Source organism: Sciurus carolinensis, chromosome 18 (genome assembly GCF_902686445.1).
Source record: "Sciurus carolinensis chromosome 18, mSciCar1.2, whole genome shotgun sequence".
Taxonomy (NCBI): Eukaryota; Metazoa; Chordata; class Mammalia; order Rodentia; family Sciuridae; genus Sciurus; species Sciurus carolinensis.
Window position 1 is genome coordinate 30551236 of NC_062230.1, and position 23493 is coordinate 30574728.

The window sequence follows — 23493 nt, forward strand, 5'->3', positions numbered from 1 at the left end:
ACCAGGACGAGTCTTCCTTACCCCTCTGGGCCTCAGTTTCTCCATCTGTAAAAGGGAATACCACACCAGGTGATCATCAGAACCCTGTGGGTGAATATATGCAGACTGCCCACCCCAGAGCCGGCACTCCCTGTGGGGAAAGTATGTGTCCCTACTTCTTAGCACTTTGTCAGAAGCAACAAACACACTGACAAACTGGCTTAAGCAGAAAAAGAATTTACTGTTTCCATCACGTACAATCCAGGGAGTATATCTGGCTTCCCCTTCAGCTGTAGTAGGGGCTCAAGCATCACCCAGCCACTCCATGTCTTTGAGGGCTTCACATCCTTCATGTCTTCTGAAGCACCTTCTCCATGTTCCCAGTGGCCAACAGCTTAGTACATACAACCCTCTGGGATCTTTTTCTATAGTTTTGGCAGAAAAGTCTCAAGGAAAATTCTGATTGGCCCAGCTGGGTCACGTGCTCATTCAAGAACCAATCACTGTGACCAGGTCTGGTTCATATGACTTCCTTCTTCCTGAAAGATGGAAGCAGCTATGCAGCGTGGTCCCCATCTGTCCCATGGGGGTTTCAGGATGGGAAGCCTGTGACTATTCCTACTGGTACACAGTAGGAATTCAGTTTATGGTGGTGTTTTTTTATTGAAATTCTGAGGTGAAACACCTGAGTTGTCCTCCATCCACATTTTAAAGTCCTTTAGAGCCAGGTACAGTGGTGCATGCCTACAGTCCCTTCTTGGGAGGACAATGGCATGAGCCCAGGAGCTCCAGGGTCCTTTATAAATGTGGCCCTCACCATAACAATCCCAAGTTCAGTGGCATGCAGTTTTCTTTCTCCTTAGACAGGTGCTTGGGAAGTGGACAGGAGAGGTCAGTTCTGAGGAGATTGAGGCATCCCTCCAGCCCAGGTGGGAGTTCACACTGTCATCAACAGTCAGCTACAAACAGGTCCTGATGGTCCCTGTCAAGACCTGGAGACTCCACCTTCCCTGGGGAATTTCAGGACCTGTGGCATCTCTCATCAGCTCACTCAAGAAAACAGGTTCTGCAGAGTTAGACAAAGACTTTTGTGGTTCATGACATCAGTCAGAAAATTCTGAAACCCCCGGGTAAGTGGCGGTGTGGACACTCCTTCCTGCAGCCTGGTTCTGATTGGAGCTGCCCAGGAACTGTCTGCCAATCAGCAGCCACACTTCGAAGCCTGGAACTTTATAGCTTAGCAACGAGAAATCTGGAAGAACTCTGGAATTAATTTAAGGAAAGGGGAAGAAAAACACCAAGAAGGGAATTAGCAGCCAAGTAATCAGGCTGTGAGTTTTTATTATTACCTTTGTGGCCAAGACAAGGAATGAACATTTTCAACGTTAATTACCAGCAGAGCAGGAACCAGCGAGCTCTCTAGACTTGAACTCTGGGGCTAATATTTTTGCCTGGATTTTTTCCTAAGCTAGTGCCAGGTTAGGGATGTGAACAGAGCTAAGGAGTAGACAGAAAAGGTCCACTAATTAACGACAACAAAACCCTGATCCAAGCTGCCACCTCCACATCCCAGAGTCGCACTTCCAGTCATTTGGGAGGATGATCTTCCGTCCCGTGACAGCATGGAGACCTGCCTGAAATTGGGAATAGGAGGTCTCAGGGGCTAAAGTGGGTTTCTGTGATTGCAGGTAGAGGTCTGGCCAAAAGAGGAGAGTAGATATTAACAGTTGATCAGATAAATCAATATGTGATTACAATTAGGCTGGTATCCTGGAAGAAAAGAGGTAGGGGGTGGGGGGAGTCCTAGGGAGAGGGACCATGGGAAAAAGGGTATAGCGAATGGGTCCTAGGTTATCCTGGCCCTGCCTGGGATCCTATAGGGGCAGGGTTGGTTCCAGAGGGAGGCTGGGACAGGTGGTCAGGGACAAGCCCACCCAGGGGCTCCTGCACCTGCCAAGTCTCCAGTTTGTCCCAAAGCAATAGGGAAATCTCAAGGGGAAGCCACCAAGGTTTGTGATCAGATTGCAGTGTAGAAAGAGCGCTCTGGCTTTTGCAGACAGGACAGATGGGAGGGACATAAGAAAGGATGCTGGGCCACAGGCCACTTCAGAAACCTCTCTTGATGTGGGTAGTCGGCCTCCAGGGCACCTGCAGTGTGGAGCCCCCAAAGCTCCACACGGGCTACCTGGCTCTCCTTAGCCGGCTCCATCCCAGATCCTTATTTTTTGGCCCGGCTGCTTTTAGATGCCTCCCCCTCTGGAATGTGTGTGAGTCAAGCCACTGCATCCCACAGGCAGGGCGGTGGCCCAGGACCTTCCCGATTTAGTCCCCAGTCCAGTCCCAAGAAGCTCATCTGTCTCAGGCAAACTGGCTGGTCACCCTACTCTGACAGGGTCAAATGGAGCAATGAGAGTCGGCTGCCCGCATGGTGTGGGACTTCCTGCACTTCTCCCCAGTGAGCCGGGCATGGGCTTGGCTGCTTATTCACAATGTGGCCTCAGACTTGTGACTTGGCCTCTCTGGGCTACTTTGTTCCTTTGCAAAGTGAAGCGGGTTCTGGGGAGACTTTTGGCTTCCTAGCAGCACTGGTTTTCTGCTGTTATTGAATTTCAAAGTGCAATCAGGACACAGACCACAGAGCACAGGAGACAGGGGCCGTGCACCAACGGCGCGGCCGGGTGCAGGAGACGGCTCTTCTCCAAGCCCGCTGCTCCCTCGGGAGGGCAACGGCAGTCCTGCCTGGTGGAAGAGGAAGCGCCAAGCAGGGGCTTCCGTGTGTCCGCCATGACGAGGTGCCTAGTAGCTGGAGGGACGCTGATTTGGTTCATGGAAAGTGGGATCAGAAGTCAGGCTCTCTAATAGTGACAGGCAGTTTTTTTCAAAAATTGGGATCTGACCTTTGTTAGGGTGACCCTTGCCTCTCAGTTTGATCACAGTTCTTATGCAGTAAGATCCCCCTTCACCCTGAGGGTCTGCTTCCACCAGGTAGAGACTAGATTCCTTTTTTTTTCTTTGCCACTGTCCCTCCTTTACAAAGATTTGCTGAGTTAGTCGAGGGACCATTATACCCATTTTAAAATTGTGGAAACTGAGGCTCTGGGAGGCTAAAGGTCCTGCTGGTTAAGGGTAAGAGTCAGCATTTGAACCTGGATCTGATTCAGGGTCTGTTCTCCCCACTAATTGTCCTCTCCTCCTTCAGGGGCTGCAGAGAGAGGGCAAGAGTATGGGGGATGGGTGCGGAGAGGGGGCTCTGGTGGGGGTGTCCCTGTGAAGACCCATCTAGGGGACTTTCCAAGGGGAGCAGCTGCATGTGCCCCGTGTGACCCTGTCAGCCTAGCCTGACCCTCTTGTGGGTGGGAGGCTTCTGGATGCTGCTTCCCCTCCTTGCTGGTTGCCATGGAGATGGGGGCGGGCTGCTTAAAGATGTATACTGAGCTCGCTACCCAGGCTGGTCCCAGAGACGCCTGCAGAGGGGTGGCCAGACCAACCTGATCCCTTTGAGAGAAGGGCAAGAAAAGGCTAGTTTTTACTTCATTTTTTTTCCCTTTATTATAAAGAGCTTCATGTGCACACAGGAAGGGATAGAGTGTGTGCGACAATGAGCCCAGCTATGGCGATGTCCATGTCTCAGCTGTGGACACCTCCTTCCCCTCCTTCCCTCCTCCCAGACTATTTTGAAACAAATTCCTGACATTGGTTATGTCTTTTGCAAATATTTCTATATATGACTCCCAAGAAAAAAATTTCTTTTTACCTCCTTCACCCTTATTACCAGTAAATCTTTTATTTTTTTAATTTTTTAATTTTTTAAATTTTTGGTGACACTGAGGATTAAACCCAGGGCCTTGTGCACACTAGACAAGTGCTCTGCCCCGGTAACATCCCCAGTTCAATGGTGATTTTTTTTTTAATACTAGGAATTGAACACAGGGGTGCTTAACCACTGAGCCACATCCCCAGCCCTTTTTTATATTTTATTTTGAGACAGGGTCTCGCTAAGTTGCTTAGGGCCTTAGCTAAGTTACTGAGGCTGGCTTTGAACTCATGCTTCTGCCTCAGCCTCCCGAGCTGCTGGGATTATAGGTGTGCGCCACTGCACCCAGACAACATATCGGCAAATATCTGTTCAGCATTACAATTTCTCTGGTTGTCTCATCCACGTTTTCTGTACAGCTGGATAACCTCAGGATCCAAATGAAGCTCAGAGATTGCCATTGGCTGGTGTGTCTCCTTCATTTCTATTCATCTTTAGACTCTTTCCCTTTCCATTTCTTCCCTTGCAATTAATTTGCCGAAGAAAGGGGGTTGTTCATTTTGTGAAGCTTCCTACAGTCTGGATTTGGCTCATTGCCGCTCCTGAAGGGTCTTAAACGTGTTCTTCTCTGTCCTGTCCTCCTTATAAAGTGGTAGAGCTGGAAGCTCACTTAGGTTCGTGTTTGATTTCTCTTTGACTATTTGCTAGTGGCTATTTTGTATTCCATTCATTCAGAGACACAGATCTGGTTATCTTTCTTCATGACGTTAGCAGTTAGGGATGATTATTGTCTAGACCACTGCTTTTTCAGAGATTGCAAAGCAGAGGCACGCCAATCTTGTTCTGTTAGCCGGAATACTCCTATAAAGAGTAGCAACTTCTGCAGTGTGGTTACCATGGGGTATTGTTGATACCCAATAAAGGATAAACGCTAGATTCTTCTGTGTTTCCAAAATAAAGACTTGGTTTCTCAATATCCTCCAAAGGTGACCAATGAGCGTACGTTTCTCTTTTCCCCGTTAAGCGTCATTGTGAACTCATCACTTGGACATTAAGAAATGTTTAAATACATCCTCGCGGTTCTTATTTTGTGGTGCTGGGGATGGAACCCAGAGCCTGGCACTGCGAGGTAAGTGCTCAGTCACTGGGTACGCCCCCGGCACGGCACCACATTGCAGTTGTTGCTCTTGTTGATGTTCAAGCTGTCCTTTCTGGCCAAGTCTCTTCACATCGTCTCCTGTGTTCTTTTGGATTTGACTCCAGTAGTCAACGACAGCTGTCTTGCTTCCTGATGACAAAATGTTCCCAGGTCACCTGCAGCATCTCGCCTCAGATCCGGGAATCAGCCACTTCTCCACGGAGCCCTGAATTCTAACCGACACTGGTGTTTAGAGACCATAACCCGGGCGACGGGGTGCTCACTGCGATGGAGTGAGTGGTTATTTCTCACTTCTCCTCGGGTGCAGCTAGCAAACGCATGCTCCTGTTTATGGCACACTTGAGCGGTTCATACCGAAGCTTCCGGTTCAAGCCACAGGGTTTCACCTCTGTCTGTGAGCTCACACATGCCTCTTCTTTCTTTCATGACATGAGACCAAGTCTAAAAGCAAAGCACCCCACTGTGTCTCCCATCAAGCTGGAAGCACGCGAGGAAGCCCTTAAGTCTCCGTGGACGTGAACCTGGGTTCTCTCATGAGGCTGCTCTAGGAGAAGGCTACTTCCAGGTCCCCAAGAGACCACACAGTCCCTTCCATCATCCTGAGTGTGGATCCTCCCATCCAGCTGTTTTCCATCCTGGATGCACACTGGAGTCTCCTGGGGAATTATAAAGACTTCTGATGCCCGTCCCTGTTCACAAGACAGAACCTCTGGGGCTGGGACCCTATAATTAAAAAAAAATTTTTTAAATGAACTTCAGGTAATTCTAACATGCAGCTGGGCTGAAGGTCACTGTTGTGGTCCTTGCTTCAAAGACAGCTCTGCTGTGGGTGTATGAGCTTCAGTTTGAATTCTGGCACTGCCTGTTTCAGGCTATGAGATCCCTGCACCAGCACTGAGCAGCGGAAGTCCCACAGTCACTAAAATGATCTACATATGCACTGTTCGGCATGGTGGCCTCTGGCCACAGGACTGTCAGGCACTTGAACGTGTTGCCCGCCGCCCAGCGAATTTTTAAATGTATTTAATTTTATCTAATTTATATGAGTGGCTAGCAGCTACTGACTTGGACCACATCCCTCTCGAACATCACCTCATGTCCCAGGGCTCCCTACTGTGAAACGGAATAACGAGGGCCATTTCCCTGGGAAATTGTGGGGATTAGAGATGATGTATATAAAGTGCCTGGTGCGCACAAGGCACTCAATAAAACACTGCTTATTTTCTTTATTAACATCAGCCTGCCAGTCTTAAAAAAAAAATAAAGTATGCCTGGAGAAACGAGAACTCAGAGGCACCCCATACAGAGGCTAAAGATTCCGAGCTGCTCCAGAAAAACTCTTGGAAAACATCCCCGGGTTGCAGAAGTCCGTTTGCAGCAGGAGGCGATCAGTTACAAGGGCTCTATTTCATTGCAGACCTCGCCGCAGCTCAATAAATTAAGCAATCACTCCAAATAACATGTTGCTTTAATCCCCTCTCTTGGACCAGGTTCAAGTTGCTTGGGGTTGACATCAGCACAGCCCTGAAAGGCGACTCACAGTGTCCTTGTTTCTTTCTTTCCCTTGGTTCATCAGCGGGCTCTGGAGATGTCTTTGCCGTCTCCTGACTGGCAGGAGCGAGGTGCCGAGCCAAGCAGGTCTCCTTTTATCAGAACTGGAACCTCTTCCCTCCGCTGGCCTTGACACCCCGCACGGTTCGCTTGACGAGACTGCTGGCAGGTTGATCTGCCCCCGAGACAGCGACGCCTCTCAGCGGCGTGGTTCTGGGCGTGGAGAGCCAACGCTCTGTGGCTTTTCCATTCTCCTCCTCTCTCTAGTGGTTTATAATCTCACAGCAGAATTTCGTTTCCCCTAGAAACTTGGCATCGAAGGTGTCAGCCTGGGAACATATTTGTTTGTGTAAATTAAAAAGAAGAATATGTTTTGACCATATTTAACTTCTAACCGTGCTGAAGAAATAAATACTGGCTCCCACAATGCTTCTTGCTGCACAGTTCTGGCTCACCTCCCCAAACCCTGTCTTTGTTTATACAACCCAAACTACCAAAAGCTCTCAATGACTTGTCTCTTTGGAAAGCTCCAGGGACCATCTCGGAGGCCATGTCCACCCCCAACCTCAGCCCATGTAGAAAGTTCACTTACCTGACTGGGATTTTTTTTTTTTTTTTAACTTCCTGCCACACTGCATCCTTGATGGGGTAGGAAAGGATGTCAGAAACAGGCACCCCCACACACGACTTGTTCAGGGGCTTGAGGATGCTACAGTGTGTTTGAAGGGCACTGGGCAATAGCTGTAGCGATTTAAAAAGCACATATTCTCTGAGTGAGAAATCGCACTTCTAGGAATTTATCCTATGTGTCTAAAGTCCTGGAGCTGGTAGGGGACAGGTCAAGTGTGGTGGGATCTGAGATGTCATTAGAAGGATGAGGTGGGACTGAGCGCTGTGCAGTCCACAGGATGTATTGTAATGCCCTTGATCTTTTTTTTTTTTTTTTTTTTTTTTTTTTTTTTTGGGTACTGGGGATTGAGCCCAGGGGCGCCTAACCACTGAGCCACATCCCCAGCCCTTTTAAAAATGGTTTTAGTTTGAGACAGGATCTCCCCAAGTTGCTTAAAGTCTTGCTAAGTTGCTGAGGCTGGCCTCTAACTTGTGATCCTCCTGCCTCAGCCTCCCCAGTTGCTGGGATTGCAGGTGTGTGCCACCACACCAACTGGACCTTCTTAACATTATGAGCAAAAAAAAAAAAAAAAAAAAAAAGATATCTGACCATCTTGACAAAATGTACGGAGATTGTACAAAATGTACGGAGATTGTACACAGTGCTACTTCTGAGCGAGGTCAGAGTTAGAGAAAAATTGCAAAGGGGTCTGTTCATTTCCTATGTTGTTCTCTTTTGTACTATCAAAAAACAAACGGTGTGACTTTTAAATTGGGGGATAACTGAACACCATGAAATGGTGCATTTTTAGAACCACTCGGAATGTAGACTCTTGAGTTGGAGAAAAGAATACAGGCTGCTTCTTCCTATTACACTCCTGTCAGGAGAATGGACTGGGGGTGGGACGGGGACGGTGTCTCTCTCGTGGATTATGACGGAGCTCGGGCCGGTCCCCCGGGTCTGTGCACGGGAGCAAACGGGTGTGGAGCTGGGAAGGAGCATCCTGCAGGAACGGGCAGAAGCCCGAGTCCGACTTGGCGCCTAGATGACGGCTGTCTTCCTCCCCCGCGCCCGTACTGACGCGGCTGTCGGTGCCATGCTCCTGGGTGTCCCCTCGACACACAGGGGGGCGCTGAATCTCTGGGTGTGGCATCGAGGACGTCATGAATCCTCGGGCTGAAGTCCAGGTGGGCACAGGAAGTGAGGCTCACGGGCTGGTGGAGGCTGTCCCACGAGGAGGATAACGGGCTCTGTCTCAGCTGGCGGGACTGGCGGCCCTGAGGGGCTGCCAGCAGCCACCATGGCCACCTGCTTCTGTCTGGCATCCTGGTCCCCTCTGGACTGTGCGCTGCTCAGCAGGCCTCTGTTGTGAGGTCTGCAGCCCCGTCATCTGCTGGGGTGTCAGGACTCGACTCCAGGGTGGAATGGGGGCGCCTAATGAAACTCCCGTGAGCTCTTAGGGAAGAAGGCTCACGACAAATGGCTTGGTGGCGGGTTTTTTAAAAGTGCTTATAACCCACATGTCATCTGGGGTCATCTTATTTTTGGAGAATCAAATGAAATGGGCTTAGACCTTGTCCCACACGCCATTGGGGACCCAACAGCCCTTGCAAGCCTTCCTGGGATCAGGGGTGAGAGGTGTTTACGTCTCCAGGCACCGAGGTCCTCGATCCCTGCCTCTGCCGAATCGTGCTGCTTGGGCCTTTGGCTGGCCCTGGGCAGGCTGGCTGCGCGGGCGCGGACCCACGCGGTCTCGGGCTGTGCCCGGCTTCTTGCTCTTCCACCACCACCTTGACTTCCTTAATTTTTGAACCCGAGCTCTGCGTATTCATTTCACCCTGGAGTCCCCCAGACACATACCTGGTCCTGCCTGGTCCGGGTGGTTCCTGTCCCACCCTACACCCACCCACTCTAGATTCTGCCCCTTTCTTCCCAAATCCCATCCACACAAGAATGTGGGAACAGGAGACTTTGAAGGTTTGGGACAAAAGACAACATTCACCCCTTGGCCAAGAGACCACGCAAGGTGCAATGTTGGAACTGGCTTCAAGATACTCAGTGGAGACAGGGAGTGGAGGGAAGGCAACCAGGAAACCAGGCAAAAGGCCAACCGCCATCTACCCCGGGTGATGGGCACCTGACGCTCCAGACGTTTTCTCTACTTTTAGATATGGTGGCAGAGTTCCATAATGCAGTGGAAAAGACCTGGTCCCGGAAGTTCCACGAAATGTTGAACACAGGGCTGCCCTATGACACAGCAAGTCCACTCCTAGCTCCAAGCCCGAGAAATGAAGGCTGTGACCACACAACACACATGACCGTTCAGAGGTATATCATTCATCATCACCCAGTGTGGAAACAACCCTGATGTCTACCGGTCGACGAATGGATGAACTATGGTATATCCATGCCACGAAAAGGAATGAAGTTCCGATATGCGCTGAACCTGGAGAACATCGTGGCACGAGAAAAGAGCCCGACCCAAAGGACCAGGTGCCATATGATTCCATTTATAGGAAATGTCCAGAAAAGGCAAATCCATAGAGATGGAAAGTAGATCAGTGATGTGCAGGGTTGTGGGGTGCTGGAGGGTGTGGGGGGCAGGATGCCTGCTATAGGTACGGGGTTTCTTTGTGAGGTGATGATAATGCTCTCAAATTCGTTGTGATGATGGTTGTGTGACTGAACGTGCCTGAAGCCATCAAACCGTACACCCCAAATGTGAGTGGACGTTACAGGAATCACATCTCAATAAAGCTAGTAACAAGGTACTCCCCACTCCCTGACTTTCCTGTTAGCCATCCTTCGCTGCAGCCTCAGGCCCTGGAACCCACCTTCCCTCTCCCTGCGTGCACGTACCCTCGACTTCCCCCAGCCTGGAGACCTTTCTGTACCTGAAAACATTTTTCTTTCTCTTTTTCCATTTTTGCTTAGAGAAGGACGTTCCACGGTGGAAGTGCCCACTGTGGTTTTATTCTAAGCTACAACACTTTCTTTCCTCTTTAAGTGACTCGGGGGACTGGAGTAAGTTCCCCAGGGTGTTCTAGGAGAGCAGTCACTACTAAGTCCTAATAGGTGCAACGTCTAAGAACTTAGAATTTCCACAACGAGCTACAGTCTCTCCAGAGACAGTAGCCATCTGCTCAGAAATGTGACTCTGAGTCACCTCACAGGTGAGGAGAGAACACTGCAGTGCCAAGTCATGTTGGTCTCACTGAAAGGCAAGTTTTTAGTGTGGAACAGGGATAGGCCAACTTCGGCGTGTGGGCCACATTTGGCCCACTCCTTGTTTTTATAAATAAAGTTTTATTGGAACACTGAGCCACAGCCATTTATTTCTGTACCTTCTGTGGCTCTGGGTTACAGTTGGCAGAGTTGAGCAGCTGTAGAAGCCTGCAGAGCCTCCAATAGTTACTAGCTGGCCCTTTACAGAAAGTGTCATTGACACTTGAGATGGAAGATCCGGACTGGCACCCCAGCCCACCACACACCAGGTGTGAACTTAGACAAGTCTGTTCATCTCTCCAAGCCCATTTTCTTATCAGGAAGCTGGGGCCAGTCTTAGTACTCCCATCTTGGTTAGTTGTGCAACTAAAATGACTTCATATGCGTCAAGTGCTTAGTACATGCACAGGGTTCGACTTATGTTAGTGGTTATGATGTTATTTAGAAAATGAAGAGTAACACTTACTTCATAGGTTGTCATCTGAAATGATGGATCACGCCTGTGAGAACGACTAGCAAAGAACCATCTAGAGGTTTGTTATTGTTATAAATGTCTGAAAGGTTTTTGAGATGATTCTTTGCTTCTTGGTAATATTTATACTTTGGAGTTTTGAGAGTATGGATGAATTTTAATTTCAGAGGGAAAGGGTCCTTACCTTAAACCCTCTCGTTTGACAGTCCAGGAAACCGTGACCCCTGACCTCCAGCTGGGTCTTGAACCTGCTCAGAAGGGAGACCTGAGGATCGTCTGCTGGGCACCCAGCCTCCTCCCCAGTCATGAGCTTCAGGGACACCGGCTGTATGCTCTGAGACACTTGTGTGGTCTTCAGGAGCCCCAGCACCTGGAACAGTCACCACTGTAAGGTGCTGGGGCAGGCTTGGGGCAGGGAGGACCTGAACAGACGGGAGGGCTGTCCAGGAGCCAGGGGAGGTGGCCAGAACTGAGACAGCAATAGAGACCTGCTTCCTAAGACGGAGTGGGTGGAGAAGATTTGGTTTGGGAGTTGCGGCAACCTCCAATTCACTGGCTTTGGCTCACAACTATTAACTGAGCACCTAATACAGGCTAGGACCTGAAGACAGAGCCACAAGGAAGATATGGCCTCCACTCTCAGCAGCCGCTCCCGCCTGCCTTCTCATGGGGACAAGAAGTCGACAAATGAGCGGCACAGACTGTAACAGCCTTTGTGTTCTCCTGGGAATTTCAACTCTACTACAGACGCTATGGATGGACCCAGCTGGGTGACATACTGGCAGTGGCAGTAAACAGTGACAGCTTCTGAGTACGTACATATGCCGGGGCAGTACATACGCCAGGGCGGGACCCACCAGGGTGGGACCCACCCTGTAACCTGCAGATGAAATCGTGGGCCCTTTGTTCCAAAATGGCTAACAGTTCTCGGATGGTGACGCAGAGTGCAGAAGCCGGTGTGGACCCCACACTTGGGAAGACGGCCAAACCTCGGGTCAAACCTCTTGCCTGCTGTGCAGCCCCCAGCCCAGCTCCTCCGAGGCCAGAGCCTCAGCTCTCTCAGCCTCCGGAGCTGATGGTGCCCCACGGAGGGCTGGCGGCGGCTCAGCTCCAGGCAGGCTTGGCAATGTCCTCAGCCTGTGTGGCTGAGCTCCCTTCATGGTCACAGCTCAGGCTGGTTCCCGTGGAACCCCGCAGACACAGCACAGGGGCACCGCAGGCACCCGTCTTAGTTATTTAAGATGTTCGTTTATTTGTCCTCACTGCGGCCCTGTGTGGTGCACCATTATTCCAGAACTTACAGGCAGAGAAACTGAGGCACAAAGAGATGCCCCACACCAGAGGCCACACAGCTGGGATCAGCAGCAGATTCAGACACGGGACAGCTGGCTCCCGGGGCTACGTTCCTGACCAGTCCTCGTCCCAGGAGTTGACCCCTTACTGAGACCCACGCACACGCGTGGCCTCCGCCCCAGGCGCCTGACAGCAGGTGGGATTTCCCCGTGAGGTGGGACTGTCCAGTGTGTGGGTGTTCTCGTGCCACCGCCCCGACTTCAGTGACAGCCCAGCGAGGCAGGGCTACGGCTGGCTCCTGCCGCTCTCAGCACCTGGCCCTGTCCTGGCACACAGCAGCCTTTGACACTTCTGTGCTGTGCAGGAAGGCAGGAGGCGGGGTCTGGCCAAGGGTCAGATCTGGAATCGACAGCCACGGAATCTGCATTTCAAGCCTGTCTAGGCTAAAGACTCGTTTGGGGCCCCCACCAGCTCCAGGGACCGCCCTGCCCGGTCCTGGCTTTTCTCAACTGGGGTTCTCTCCACAGTGCGGGTAGAGAGGCATTTAAGGGGCGCTGGGGCCCAGCCCTCACCCTGAGCCTGCAGGGTAGGGGTGGGGGTGCCAGCAGCTGGGCCAGCAGCTGTCCACAGGCCTCTGCACCCGCCCCAGCTGGCCAGCCAGGCCCCTCTGCCACCCCCCACCCCATGACACAGCAGAAAGTGAAACCAGCGTCGCCCTGCTGGCTGGGACTAAGTGCCCACTGGCTGCTTCCCTGCAAACCAGGGGAGCTGGTGCCCAAGCCCTGCACCAGACAGCCTGCGGGACCAGTGTCCCTGTGGCCACCGGTGCTGTGCTGCCCCCACCCACCCCAGGGCCCCTTGCTTCCCAGTCAAGCCTCCCTAACTGGTTGGTCGCCACGCTGGCCTGCCAGAGACCTTGCTCTCTCCATTTCTCCCCTGGGGAAACTGAGGCGCAGAGAGGGGCTGGCCAGGAAGGAGGGTGCTGGGTCACCCGATCCCAAGAGGGACAATCAGAGCTATGGGTGGGTGTGGGGCAAGAGGGGTCTCTGGTGCTGGTGAGCAGGGGCCACCCAGGTTAGTGACAGCTGGAGCAGCCCGCCCCTCGCCTGGCCCCTGCCAGCTACAGGGTGCAGGAAATCCCTAGAGAAATAATAATTCCTTAAAAAGTGGAGCTTTACAAACCCCCATCTGGATTTCTGTCCCATCTTCAGGCCACCTGTATTAGATTTGTGTCATATTTTTCTTAAAAAGAAAACTTCTTTTTTATTTACATAAATTGATGTGAAAAAGTCCTGTCTCCCCACCCTAGATGGAAAACGAGTTGACTGTCATAAATAGAAATTAGTCGTACAAAGAAATACCTATTAGAATAACTTCTTTAGGGGCTGGGGCTGTAGCTCAGTGGCAGAGCACTTGCCTAGCATGTGTCAAGCACTGGGTTCGAACCTTAGCACCACATAAAAAGAAACAAATAAAATAAAGGCATGCTGTCCATCTACAACTACAAAAAAATTAAAAAAAAAAAACCACTTAAAAATCATTGCATATGCCTAAGAGACTTGAGAAATTTCTGATTCAAGCTGTGGGTTTCATGCATGAGGAACTGGAGGCCCAGAGAGGTTGAGTCACTTCCCTGGGGTGACACAGTAGGAGAGTCACAGAACTTGGGCTGGAATGCAGGCGTGGCTGCTTCCAGAAATTCGTACTTAACTGCCGGGCTTTTTCTCCCTCCTGTCTGAGTTGCCTCCGTGTGTTAGTGGGTGTTAATATTAATCCCATCCAGGTTTCATGCACTAACTTCCCCATTTTTAAAATTTTCAAACCTTCAGAACTTGTATGTCACTTGAGTGCAAAGATAACGCTGGTGACGTCCAAAAACTCCTGGCGGCTAGAGAGGGAGGTGCTCCCCTCCCTTGGCAGATGGGGAAACTGAGGCAGAGAGTGGCAAAGCGCCCTGTCTGAGGCTGGCAGGCGAGATGGGACTGAAGGGCCCCCTGCCAAGGCGAGGCTCCCAGAGTCCCTGCGGGAAGACCAGGCCTTGTCAAACAGGTAGCGCTTGTTTCGTTTTATTTTTCCTGCACTCTCCCCACCTCCCCGTGCCCCCAGCCCCCAGCAAAGGACTCCAGCCACAGTGGCCTCTTCCCATCTCCAGCGTTCTGCTCCTGGAGGGCAGAGAGCGCATTTAGCAGCCAGTGTTTGTGGATGGTGTCTTTTTGTTTCTCGTCTGAGCCCAGTGAGGGGAGGTCTACAGGGAAGCAGAGGAGCTAAGGCACAGGGTTCGGGGAACATCCTTCTCTCTTCTTTGAGCTGCTGGAGGAACTCAGAACGGCATCTTTCCGGCCCAGGGACCCCGAGGAATACTGCAAGAGCAATAAGGATTTTTAGGGGCATTATGATAGTGGAATGGAAACACATCTGCCCCCAAAAGTCCCTCATTTTCCCTGCGGTAACCAACCAGCTGGCAGGAAACCCTGGTTCTTAGAGCACCTAGAGCCAAGACTAAAAAGGAGAGAAGGCACAAAGTTAGAGTGAGCCCCAAACCAGTGGGCGCTTCCCGGGTGTGCGTGACTGCACACGCTCCGGCAGGGGCGCATGTCCTGTTGCAATCGTGGGCTACACGTGTCTCCATGAGGCAGCTTCAGTACAGAGGCACCCCCTCCACGCCCAGAGGACCCCACAGCAGGTTCCGGAAACGGTCACACAGGTTATTCCCTAAAGTCAGGCGACCTGTAGGAGCCTGCAGTGTTGCCCCCAGATCCCAAATGATCCTTCCAAACCTTCACTGATGATCCAAGTGAACAACCAAAGCCATTGATGGGAAGTCACCTGTGGGAAGTCACTCAGCCTGGCCACCCAAGTGAACATATCTGGAAGGTGAGCGGCTTATTTCCATAGGCAGAAGGCTTGGGTAGGGGAGCCTGGTGGTTATTGCCAAAATGGCAGTCACTGCTGAGGTCAAGGTGCCCCTCTTGGGGTGGCCACTAAGGTCTGAGGACTCAGGGATTTGGGGCAGATGATCTCAGAGGTCTCTGCAGGGAAGTGCCCCGTGGCCGGCCAGCGCCTGAGGGCCCTGAAAGGGTTAACCCCTCCGGGCAGCTGACACCAGAGAGGAGGAGGCTGCTCGCAGGCAGGCTGGCAAGCTGGCATATCGCACCAGGGCATCTCAGAAGAGAGGGGCTCCAACAGCCTCCCTCAGTTCTGTGAATGGATGTGGCCTTATCACCGTCAGAATGAAAACGGGGTGAAAAGCCATCCCGGCACATTCCTGGGGTGCTCGCTGGCTCCCTGGAACCCGCCGCGTGGCCCTGAGGCTCTGGCAGAGTCTCCGGGCGTCTGGGCCAGGCCTGGGAGGGAGCGATCCTACCCCTGCCATGTGACAGCAGGCAGCCGGGCCCAGATCTCCCCTTTCAGCAGCACCTAAAATATTCTCTGGGTGAACCTGAGACTAAATATGGCACGGCCCACGAGGGCCTGGTGGGGACCTTCTAATGCCGTCCTAAGATACAATCAGGAACCCACGAGGCCTTTTGGTGGCCTGGAGTCCAGTTACCGGGGCCAAATGGGAGTCCCAGGGCTTTGGCTGACTCAGGGCCGGGCCCAGCTTCCCAGAGCGGGCACGTTCAATGCCAAGGCACGGCAGGCTGCAAAGCTTTCCCCTGTAGATTTTAGCCCAGAAGGCTCACTCTGTCCTCGCCCTCGGCCGACCCTAAGGTGGCTCAGATGTTGGCCCCTTTCTCTGCCCATCTGGCCTTCCTTCCAGGTCCTCCGGTTGCCCTCCAAGGCCTTCTCCCCACTTCCAGGCTGCAGCCCTGCCCTTGCTGGCTGGGATCCGCCTGCTAGCCTGATGAAAGAAGAGGGCTCAGCTCCCAGGCCCAGGGTGGGTGGGAGGCTCCCGAGGCCCAAGAAGAGACAGCACACAACTGCGCAGCAGCTTAGATGTGCTCCAGGGAGCTGCGCCCCTCTGCCCAGCCCAGAGTGGAGGATCGCAGCCCTAGACAGAGGCTGCAAAAGCCCTGAGTGCTCATGGAGCAGAGCGGCTCCCAGCCTGTGGGACGGCCTCACGCTTCTAAGCATCTGGGAACCTGTGATGAGCAGAGTGGGGTTCTGCACTCGCATTGCCAGAGCCCATGTGAGCACCATGCCGCTGAACCCGCAGTCTCTGGGGAGGCAGCCTGGGGAGTCAAACAGCCCACCTCCTGGCTCAAGCGCTGCCATCTTGGTGCTAGGAGGGGGGAACTTAGGCACCTGACTGGGATGTGTCTGGGCTTCTGGGCTCCAGTAGTGGCTCCGAGGCCATGTCTGGGCCTGGGCTGGCAGCAGTCCAGGCTGTGTTGGGTGCAGGATGCCAACAGGCCCTAGCACTGAGCTCACGTAGGAGTCTAGCATAGAGCCCGGCTCGCTGCACGTCTCTGGGGAAACTTTCATGCTGCACTGCGCAGCTACCCAGGCTCACACCAGCCACTGCCTCCTCTCCCCGCCTCGGTCAAGTCCTCCAGGAAAGCCTCCATGTGCCACGGCTCCCAACTACCCAAAGCATTTTAAAATGGCCTTCGGTGACACCTTGGCATCTTCTAGGATGTCCCTCATGCAGTGGTGTACCCAGTCAGGGCCACTTGCTGAGGCCAAGTTTGCTTTGGTTCCAAAAACTCAGATGTCTTCTATAAGGAAGAGGATATAAAATCAGAACCTATATTTTCAAACTTTGTAAATATTTGTTTGCATCCTATACAACTGAGAACATTGAGAAGGCAGCACCTCAATACTGACTGCTTTGAAAAGAGACCATGAGGGCAACCGGGGGCTCGGCCTGGCAGGCGCTGAGAGAGGGACTCCAAAGTCGACTCCTTGGAAACCACCTCTCTGCCTGAAGAGGCCCAAAGCCTTGGGCTGTTTACATCACACTGTGGGTATCAGCGTTGTTGCCTGCGGTTTATTTTCACCTGAGGTTTATTTTCACCTCGTTCCAGATCTAACAAGCAAAAAGAAGTTTACATTTTCCTGTGTTTGGGACGGTGGGCAAGAAAGAAAATTCCAGCATAAAGTAACTCTGATCCACAAAGTTTTGTTTGGGCATACTCGTATCTTCTGGCAAGTGAAGAGTTTGCCTTAACTTTTCACTAAACTAATTTTTATCCCCAGGCCTAAAATAGCTGTATTTACGCTACAGTCCAAATTAAGGGAGGGTGATCTATCCACCTTGGAAGCTCTAAGTTCATGGGGCTCAGAATTTCTTGTTCTGCATGTTAGGGTTGGGGTGGGGGGAGCAAGAGCTACAGGGAGTCCCTTGCAGGACTTTCTTGTAACTTCCACTGGTTCCTGCCATCAATGCAAGCTTTATTTTGAAGGAAGTATCAATTTTTATTGCCGCCTTGCCTTTCTTTTATCCCCAACCTTACAAAATATTTTTTTCCTGTATTGCTTGTGTATTGCTAAGAACTAAATCCAAAGTTACTATTTTTTTTTCCTACATCCACACTTCTTTGGGGGAAAATAGCAACTGCTTAATGAAATTTCACACACACAGGCAACAGGAGAAACGTTAAAATGTATTCGGTGTATTCAACAGTTGCAAATTGGGTATTTGTTTTTTTCTTATTATTTGGGGAGGGTGGTGGTAAAAATGTGAAAAGCAGGGAGGGTCCTTTGCTGAATTAATGATGGCCCCTCCCTGCAAAGTACTGATTTATAATCTCTTCTCCATATTCCTTTTCCTGTTTGAAAACTTGGAGGGGGAAAAAGTTTGCTAAATGTATTCATAATTACATGCACCGTTTCAGAGGGCTGAATATAGGCAATGCCTGTGCTTTGGGAATGCTCACCATTAAAGCAGAAATCATTTCACATTTAGCACTAAATTCCATCTGATTTTCCACACTTAACAATTCAGTAATTTTAACATTCGGCTTCATCGCCTCAATTATAGCTCAGTATCTTGGCGCAACGTTCAGTGTTCCGGCCTCGTTAATTCACGTAAAACACCCTATTTGTAGATGTATCATTAAAGGCTAATTTGGTGAGATATCCTTATTTAGCAAAGCAAATAGGATTTGACAGTCAGCTCGGGGTGGCGATTCAGCAAAGCACAAACACAATTCACAATGTGACAATTTCCCATGGACAAGCCACGCTGGAATTGTGGACTCCTGAAAATTGTGCTGTTTCATCGTGTCCCATAATAAAGAGAAAGAACTCTGCAAGTAAAGAACTTTTTGCCAGGGCAGCACAAACCTCCTGTGTGTCCATGTGCCACGTCTGTCAAATCACTACATCTTCCACCCAGGACTCTGCTGTTCCAGAAAAGTTTTTCAGGTACAGCTCCATTTTCTAATTTCACAGCTGCCTGCTGTGAGCACTTCATTTACATAACTTAGGCTTCGGGGATGCCTAGAACGGGTGCAACTGGAGATCAGGTGTGGGAGAATTACTACAACTTCCTAAGGTCCGAGTCCTGGGAGGGGCATCTGTACCCCCCACCAGCCTTGCCTTAGAGACTCCCCCGGAACATATTGTCCACACTTTATAAAATGCCTTCAACAAAGAGGCTGCAAAGAATTGCAAGAACCTGCAATTCCAGGTGGAAGCAAGAAGCAGCCTTGACAAATGTACAGAGAAATCTAGTGTCATTGCGATTTCTGAGCTCATGCTATTTTATTTGGGGGTTTCAGACACTTTAATTCAGCCGGCCAATGGGTCGCTCATTCCCCGCGATCCTGTCCACTAAAACATCTCATTAAGCCACAGTGGGGGTGGATTGAGGAGGGGAGACCTTGTACTTTTCACCTTCTGGTATCTTTTTGGCCTCCCGGAGAAGGAGAGGCCCTCGAAATCACAGCGGGTTCAGCAAACAGAAGACACACGCAGATAAGAACACCCCCGCCCACCGGCCTTTCACTTTTGTGAGGGTGACAAGCCTCCTCCCGCCGCGCCACACGCGCAGCCCCGGGGGTGTCGCTCTCGGCCCCCACCCTCCAGGGGCTACCGGGGGCCTGAACCGCTCGCCGCAGAGTATGACCCCAAAAGCGGGACTTTGTGGGCCAGTTGGATAAAACATAAACACATCTCGCCCTCAAAACCCCGATTCTGGGTCCACCGCCTCCGGAACCTTCCCCCCGAAGTGAGTCCCCGTCACAGCTCGCCGCGGGGCGGGCTGCCTGACAGGCAGGATTTGGGAGAATCCTGGATCATGAAAGGAATCATTGCTGGCTCTCCCTCAGGAAGGCAGTTCATCTCTCTGAAAACCAGGGAGTCGCTGTGGGAGGGAGGGCGTACGTGTCCACTCCATGGAGCGTCCTGTCCCTCCTGGGGCAGACACCGATTGCCCCCGCCAAACACTCAGGCCTGAAAGCGTCCCCCCAATACCAGGGGGTCCCCCAAAGTCCCTTAGCAACGCATAAAACCAGAGTCTGAGGTGCTGCTTACAGCCCCCCGCCCCCCGCTAAATAAAGTTTAGTTATTTATGTCCTTAATTGTCACTCGTTAAAGTCAAATTTGCTGCTCGTCCAGATTGGGAGAAATTATTTCCACCTTAATAGCCCAATTAGCCTTCAGGTTCCGGAAAGGCCGCCCTCTCGTGCACACCTTTTCTCCCCATTTAACCCCCCTCCCTTTTTCACAACTTCTCCTAAAAATAAATTATAAATATGGATGTGTCCTCAGAGGATCCGAGCGGCACATTCCAACGCTCCCCTCGGCGGGGACTGGGAGCAGGAGAAAGCAGAAAGGCCACCCCCCTCCCAAATCAAAACGCCTTTTCTTTTTTCCTCCAACTTTCTTCTTTTAAATTCTAACTTGGCGTCAGCCCGGGCCCAGGCACCCCGATCCGCACCCCGGAACCGAGTTCTTTATTTAACTCCTGTCCAGCAAGGCTAAGGCCAACGTGCGATGGCCGCCTGCTCCCAGGGGGAGGGGGCGCCTAACTTTATTCGGGGGAGGACGGTAACTCTCTGGGGACTGTCCTCCCGGCATTCCGGAGTCCCCGGGGCCGGTCCCCCGAGGCGCGCGCGGCCCGGTCGCCCGTGCCAGTCCGGCCCCGGGCGCACGTGGAGTGGGGCGCGGCGGGCGGGCGGCCTGCTCTCCGCACCGCATTGATATCGGGGTCACGCAGCGAGTCAGTTTCCCAAACGGGCTTTCCGGGGTGGGGGCGGGGTGGCCGGCTGGCCACCGCCACGCTCGTCTCCAAGCCCAGCACAGGGAGGTGGGGGCTGCCTCGCCCCCGCCCCACCTCCCGGCCTCACACGCCCCTCTGGGGACAGGGCCGGGGTGCGGGAGCCCGGCCCCGCCGCCGGGGTGGTGGCAGCGACCGCGATCGCAGCCCAGACAAGCGTCTCGCGCCGGGTCCCGGGAGAGCCGCGCGCTACCCGCGCCGCCACCTTCCTGCTCCGGCTCCCACCCCCCACCCCGGGCGTCCGCCCCGCACCCTGCCGCGACCCGTGCCCGAGCTCGGGGAAGGGTGCCACGCGGGAGAAACCGGGAAGACTCACCGCCGCCGCCTCCTCCGGGGTGCGGGGAGCCCCCCGGGCTGCGCCTCCAGGGCTCCGGGCAGGCGTGCGCGGGGCGGGGTGCGCCCCGCGGCCCCGCAGCCTCCGCCGCGATCCGAGCCCAGCCCCGTAACCCTCGCCGTGGCGGGGCGGGGGACACTTCCAGAAAAACCCGCCCCTCCCCGGACAAGATCCAAGTGATGGGCAGGGGGCGCGGAGGATCCTTTTCCGCAGAGCGCGGAGCCGACGGGGCTGCACCGGGCCTCCGCGGTCCGCGGCCGCCACAAAGCCGCGCCCCCGCCCGCCGGCCCCCGCCCTGCTCCCCGCCCCCCAGCGCCCTATGGTCCGCCCGGGGCGGGGGCTGGGCCGGCCGGGCTGGCCGCGCTGGGGAGGCGGCGGCGGCCCAGGCGGCGGGGCGGCTCCTCCCCGGCCCGGAGAGGGCGAGAGCGCGGAGGCCAGCGCGCCGCCCGGGGGGCGGGGAGGCGGCGGGGGCGGGGGGCCTTCCTAGAAACCCTCGCCAAATATAGTCTGCGGATGGGGGCATTCCTAGAAATGCGGCGGCGACGTCAGCCCGGCCCGTGGGGGCAGACCCGGGGTGCTCCGAACTGGGGGGACAGAGGAAGAGGGAGACCCCCACTTCCAGGGCCCCCATTGCCGGGAGAGAGAGCCGAGGCTGGGCTTCCCTCCTGGCGGGGGTAAGATTCCCCCCAACGCACTGGAGGGACTCCGGAGCGGGGGTCGCGGGGGTGCCCGAAATGGGGACGCATTCACTTAAGATTCAGGCCCGCCCCCGGATCTGCCCCCTTCTTTCGGGAACACCCACAGACGGTACCATAGGCGCTTTTAGCCCTTCCCCCGATTTCAGCACCCCTAACCCCCGGTACAAACAGAAGCAGGAGCAGCATCCGGACCGGCGGGCCCCCACCTCTTCCACCCACTCCTCGGCAGTCCCTAACCTTCTGGGATTCTGCAGCCCTCTGGAAACCCGGGTCCGAAATCGCAGGGACACTGTTGTCAAGAACTCCCCAAAATTCCAACCCACCTTAAGGTCAAAAAAATAAAGTTACGCTTCCTCCTCTTCCATCCAATGTCACTTTGTTAGGGCTTCACAGCCCCTGGCTTTGAGGGATGTGCTGGGAATTGGTTGGGGGTGGGGCCTGAGGGTACACTTTCCACCTGGCAGGGATCTGGCCTCTGGCGCGTACGCCCCCACCCCCATAAGGTCCTCTGGCTTCTGCAGTTGGGGACTGCCTCTCCAGCTCAGCCTCCTCCTGAAGTCTGCCCCACCCACACCCCTGCCCAGGGACCCCCAGATCCATTGCAGAAGCCGTTGCTGGTCCAAAGCGGATCCAAATAACTGAGACATGACTTGTCCCTCTCCACCGCCCAGCCTCTCTGCGCGAAAACGTGACTGGACTGAGCCTCCCAGGATCATAAAAAATGTATTTGCTGTCCTCTGTTGGCCAACGGGTGTCACACTCAGAAAACACGTCGCCAGCCCAGCTGGTGTTCTAATGACACGAGGAGGTTCCAGAGACCCCCACCAGAGGGAGCGAGCCAGACAGCCCCTCCTGTCCCTCGCCCTGGCTGCACCACTGCCTGCTCTGCTCCTCCAGGTTCCTGCCGTTGCCGTCCAGGCACAGGACTTGGAGCCCTGTGGCTCATGTCCCCGGGCCTCCAGGAGCCCTTCCTTCACTAGCAACCTGGAGAGGGAACTTGACAAAAGGGGGGCTAGGTCAGACCCCTCCTAAGGCAGAGGGCAGGTCACTGATAATAACTGGCCCCCTCTCCTCCTGAAGACCTACTATGTGCCACACATGTGAACTGTGCTGAGAAGACCAAGGCTTAGAGATCAGTTGTTGATTGGACAATTTGTTCTCTCCGCTAGGCACAAGTGATGCAGGGGCCATGGTGACAGCGGGACATGTCCCTGAATCAAGAATCTGTCAACTAGAGGAGAGACCTGGGTCAACAGGTGACTATTACTTGTCACTGTGGTCCAAGGCACTCACTCTGGAGCCTGCTGGTCTTGGGTCAGGGCACCATGAGAAATTGAAGCTGGGCTGGGAATTGACATCAGATCTGCCATTCTGTCCCCGCCGCACACACCATTTTACGACCTAGGTGGTCAGCCATTGGTCCAATTGTTATTAGCCTGCAAAATTCCGCTGCGCAAGAATAGCTCCCCCGCCATTTTCTCTCTCTCTCTCTCTCTCTCTCTCTCTTTCACCCTTGAGGGCAGACACTCTGCTCGTCCCCTTAACTCCCTTGTGCCAGATTCCGGTGTGTGGCCTGGTGCTTGAACTCTCTCCAGACGTCCCGCGGATCCTTTCACTGGGGACGTCCCCACTGTGGGCACTCTTCACGGATGCTGCAGCAGCCTTGCCAGCCCCTCTTGCGAGAACTGTTGCGGGATCCCCTCTGCTGTCTCTCACCAGCTTGGGAGACCCCGGCACTGTTTCCTCATTGGTAATAGAAGTTCTGAGGCCTGCCTTAGAGGACTCTGAGGGGGCTGAATGAGGTGACATCCTGGGGAGTCTTTGGTCACAATGGTTGCTCACATTTAGTCTTAATACCTGGAGAACCGATGTCTGAGCTGAAGCCACAAAGAGGGAAAACACTGGGCGAGTGGGAGTGGAGTCCGGGCGACAGATATGGCAGGCACAGAGGCCCTTTGGGCAACTGAAATAACTCCTTCTTGCTGTGGCAGTTCTGGATCAGGGTCCTGGGGGGCTGACCTCTGGCCACCCCACATCTGTGCACTGAGCCACAGGAGTTGGAAGCTCATCACACTCCCCCGCCCCCGGTTCAGCCCAGACCCTGGGGGGGTTGGCTGGATACTGCAGGAGGCAATGTCAGCTTGGAGGTCCACGCAGGGCCTGTGGGCAGGCCCGACTGAAGGCTGGCCCTTGCCAGTCCTGCTTCAGCCACCCGTGACTCAAGCTGGTGACCAGCCTGCAATTGTTAGGCCCT

The 23493-nt window shown here is 53.5% G+C and overlaps 1 protein-coding gene across 1 annotated transcript; it reads right to left on the reverse strand.

The window, feature by feature from the left end:
• Nucleotides 1-211: 211 nt before the first annotated feature.
• LOC124969950 (formin-like protein 20) lies at nucleotides 212-21172 on the reverse strand. The gene is made up of 4 exons (XM_047532952.1): nucleotides 21158-21172; nucleotides 20524-21024; nucleotides 10935-11120; nucleotides 212-1242 (listed from the first exon to the last, which is right to left on the reverse strand). Exons 1-4 carry the CDS (start codon nucleotides 21170-21172, stop codon nucleotides 1210-1212), a joined length of 735 nt encoding a protein of 244 aa, XP_047388908.1. The 3' UTR covers nucleotides 212-1209.
• Between the last annotated feature and the right edge of the window lie 2321 nt (nucleotides 21173-23493).

What these genes read in the sequence shown, in the direction of transcription:
- LOC124969950 (XM_047532952.1), bottom strand. An exon ending in CCCCGGAGGAGGCGGCGGCG is followed by an intron (nt 11,121 to 20,523) that starts GTGAGTCTTCCC and finishes TGACTGTTCCAG; the next exon opens with GTGCTGGGGCTCCTGAAGAC. An exon ending in GTCAAACGAGAGGGTTTAAG is followed by an intron (nt 1,243 to 10,934) that starts GTAAGGACCCTT and finishes AATTAATTCCAG; the next exon opens with AGTTCTTCCAGATTTCTCGT.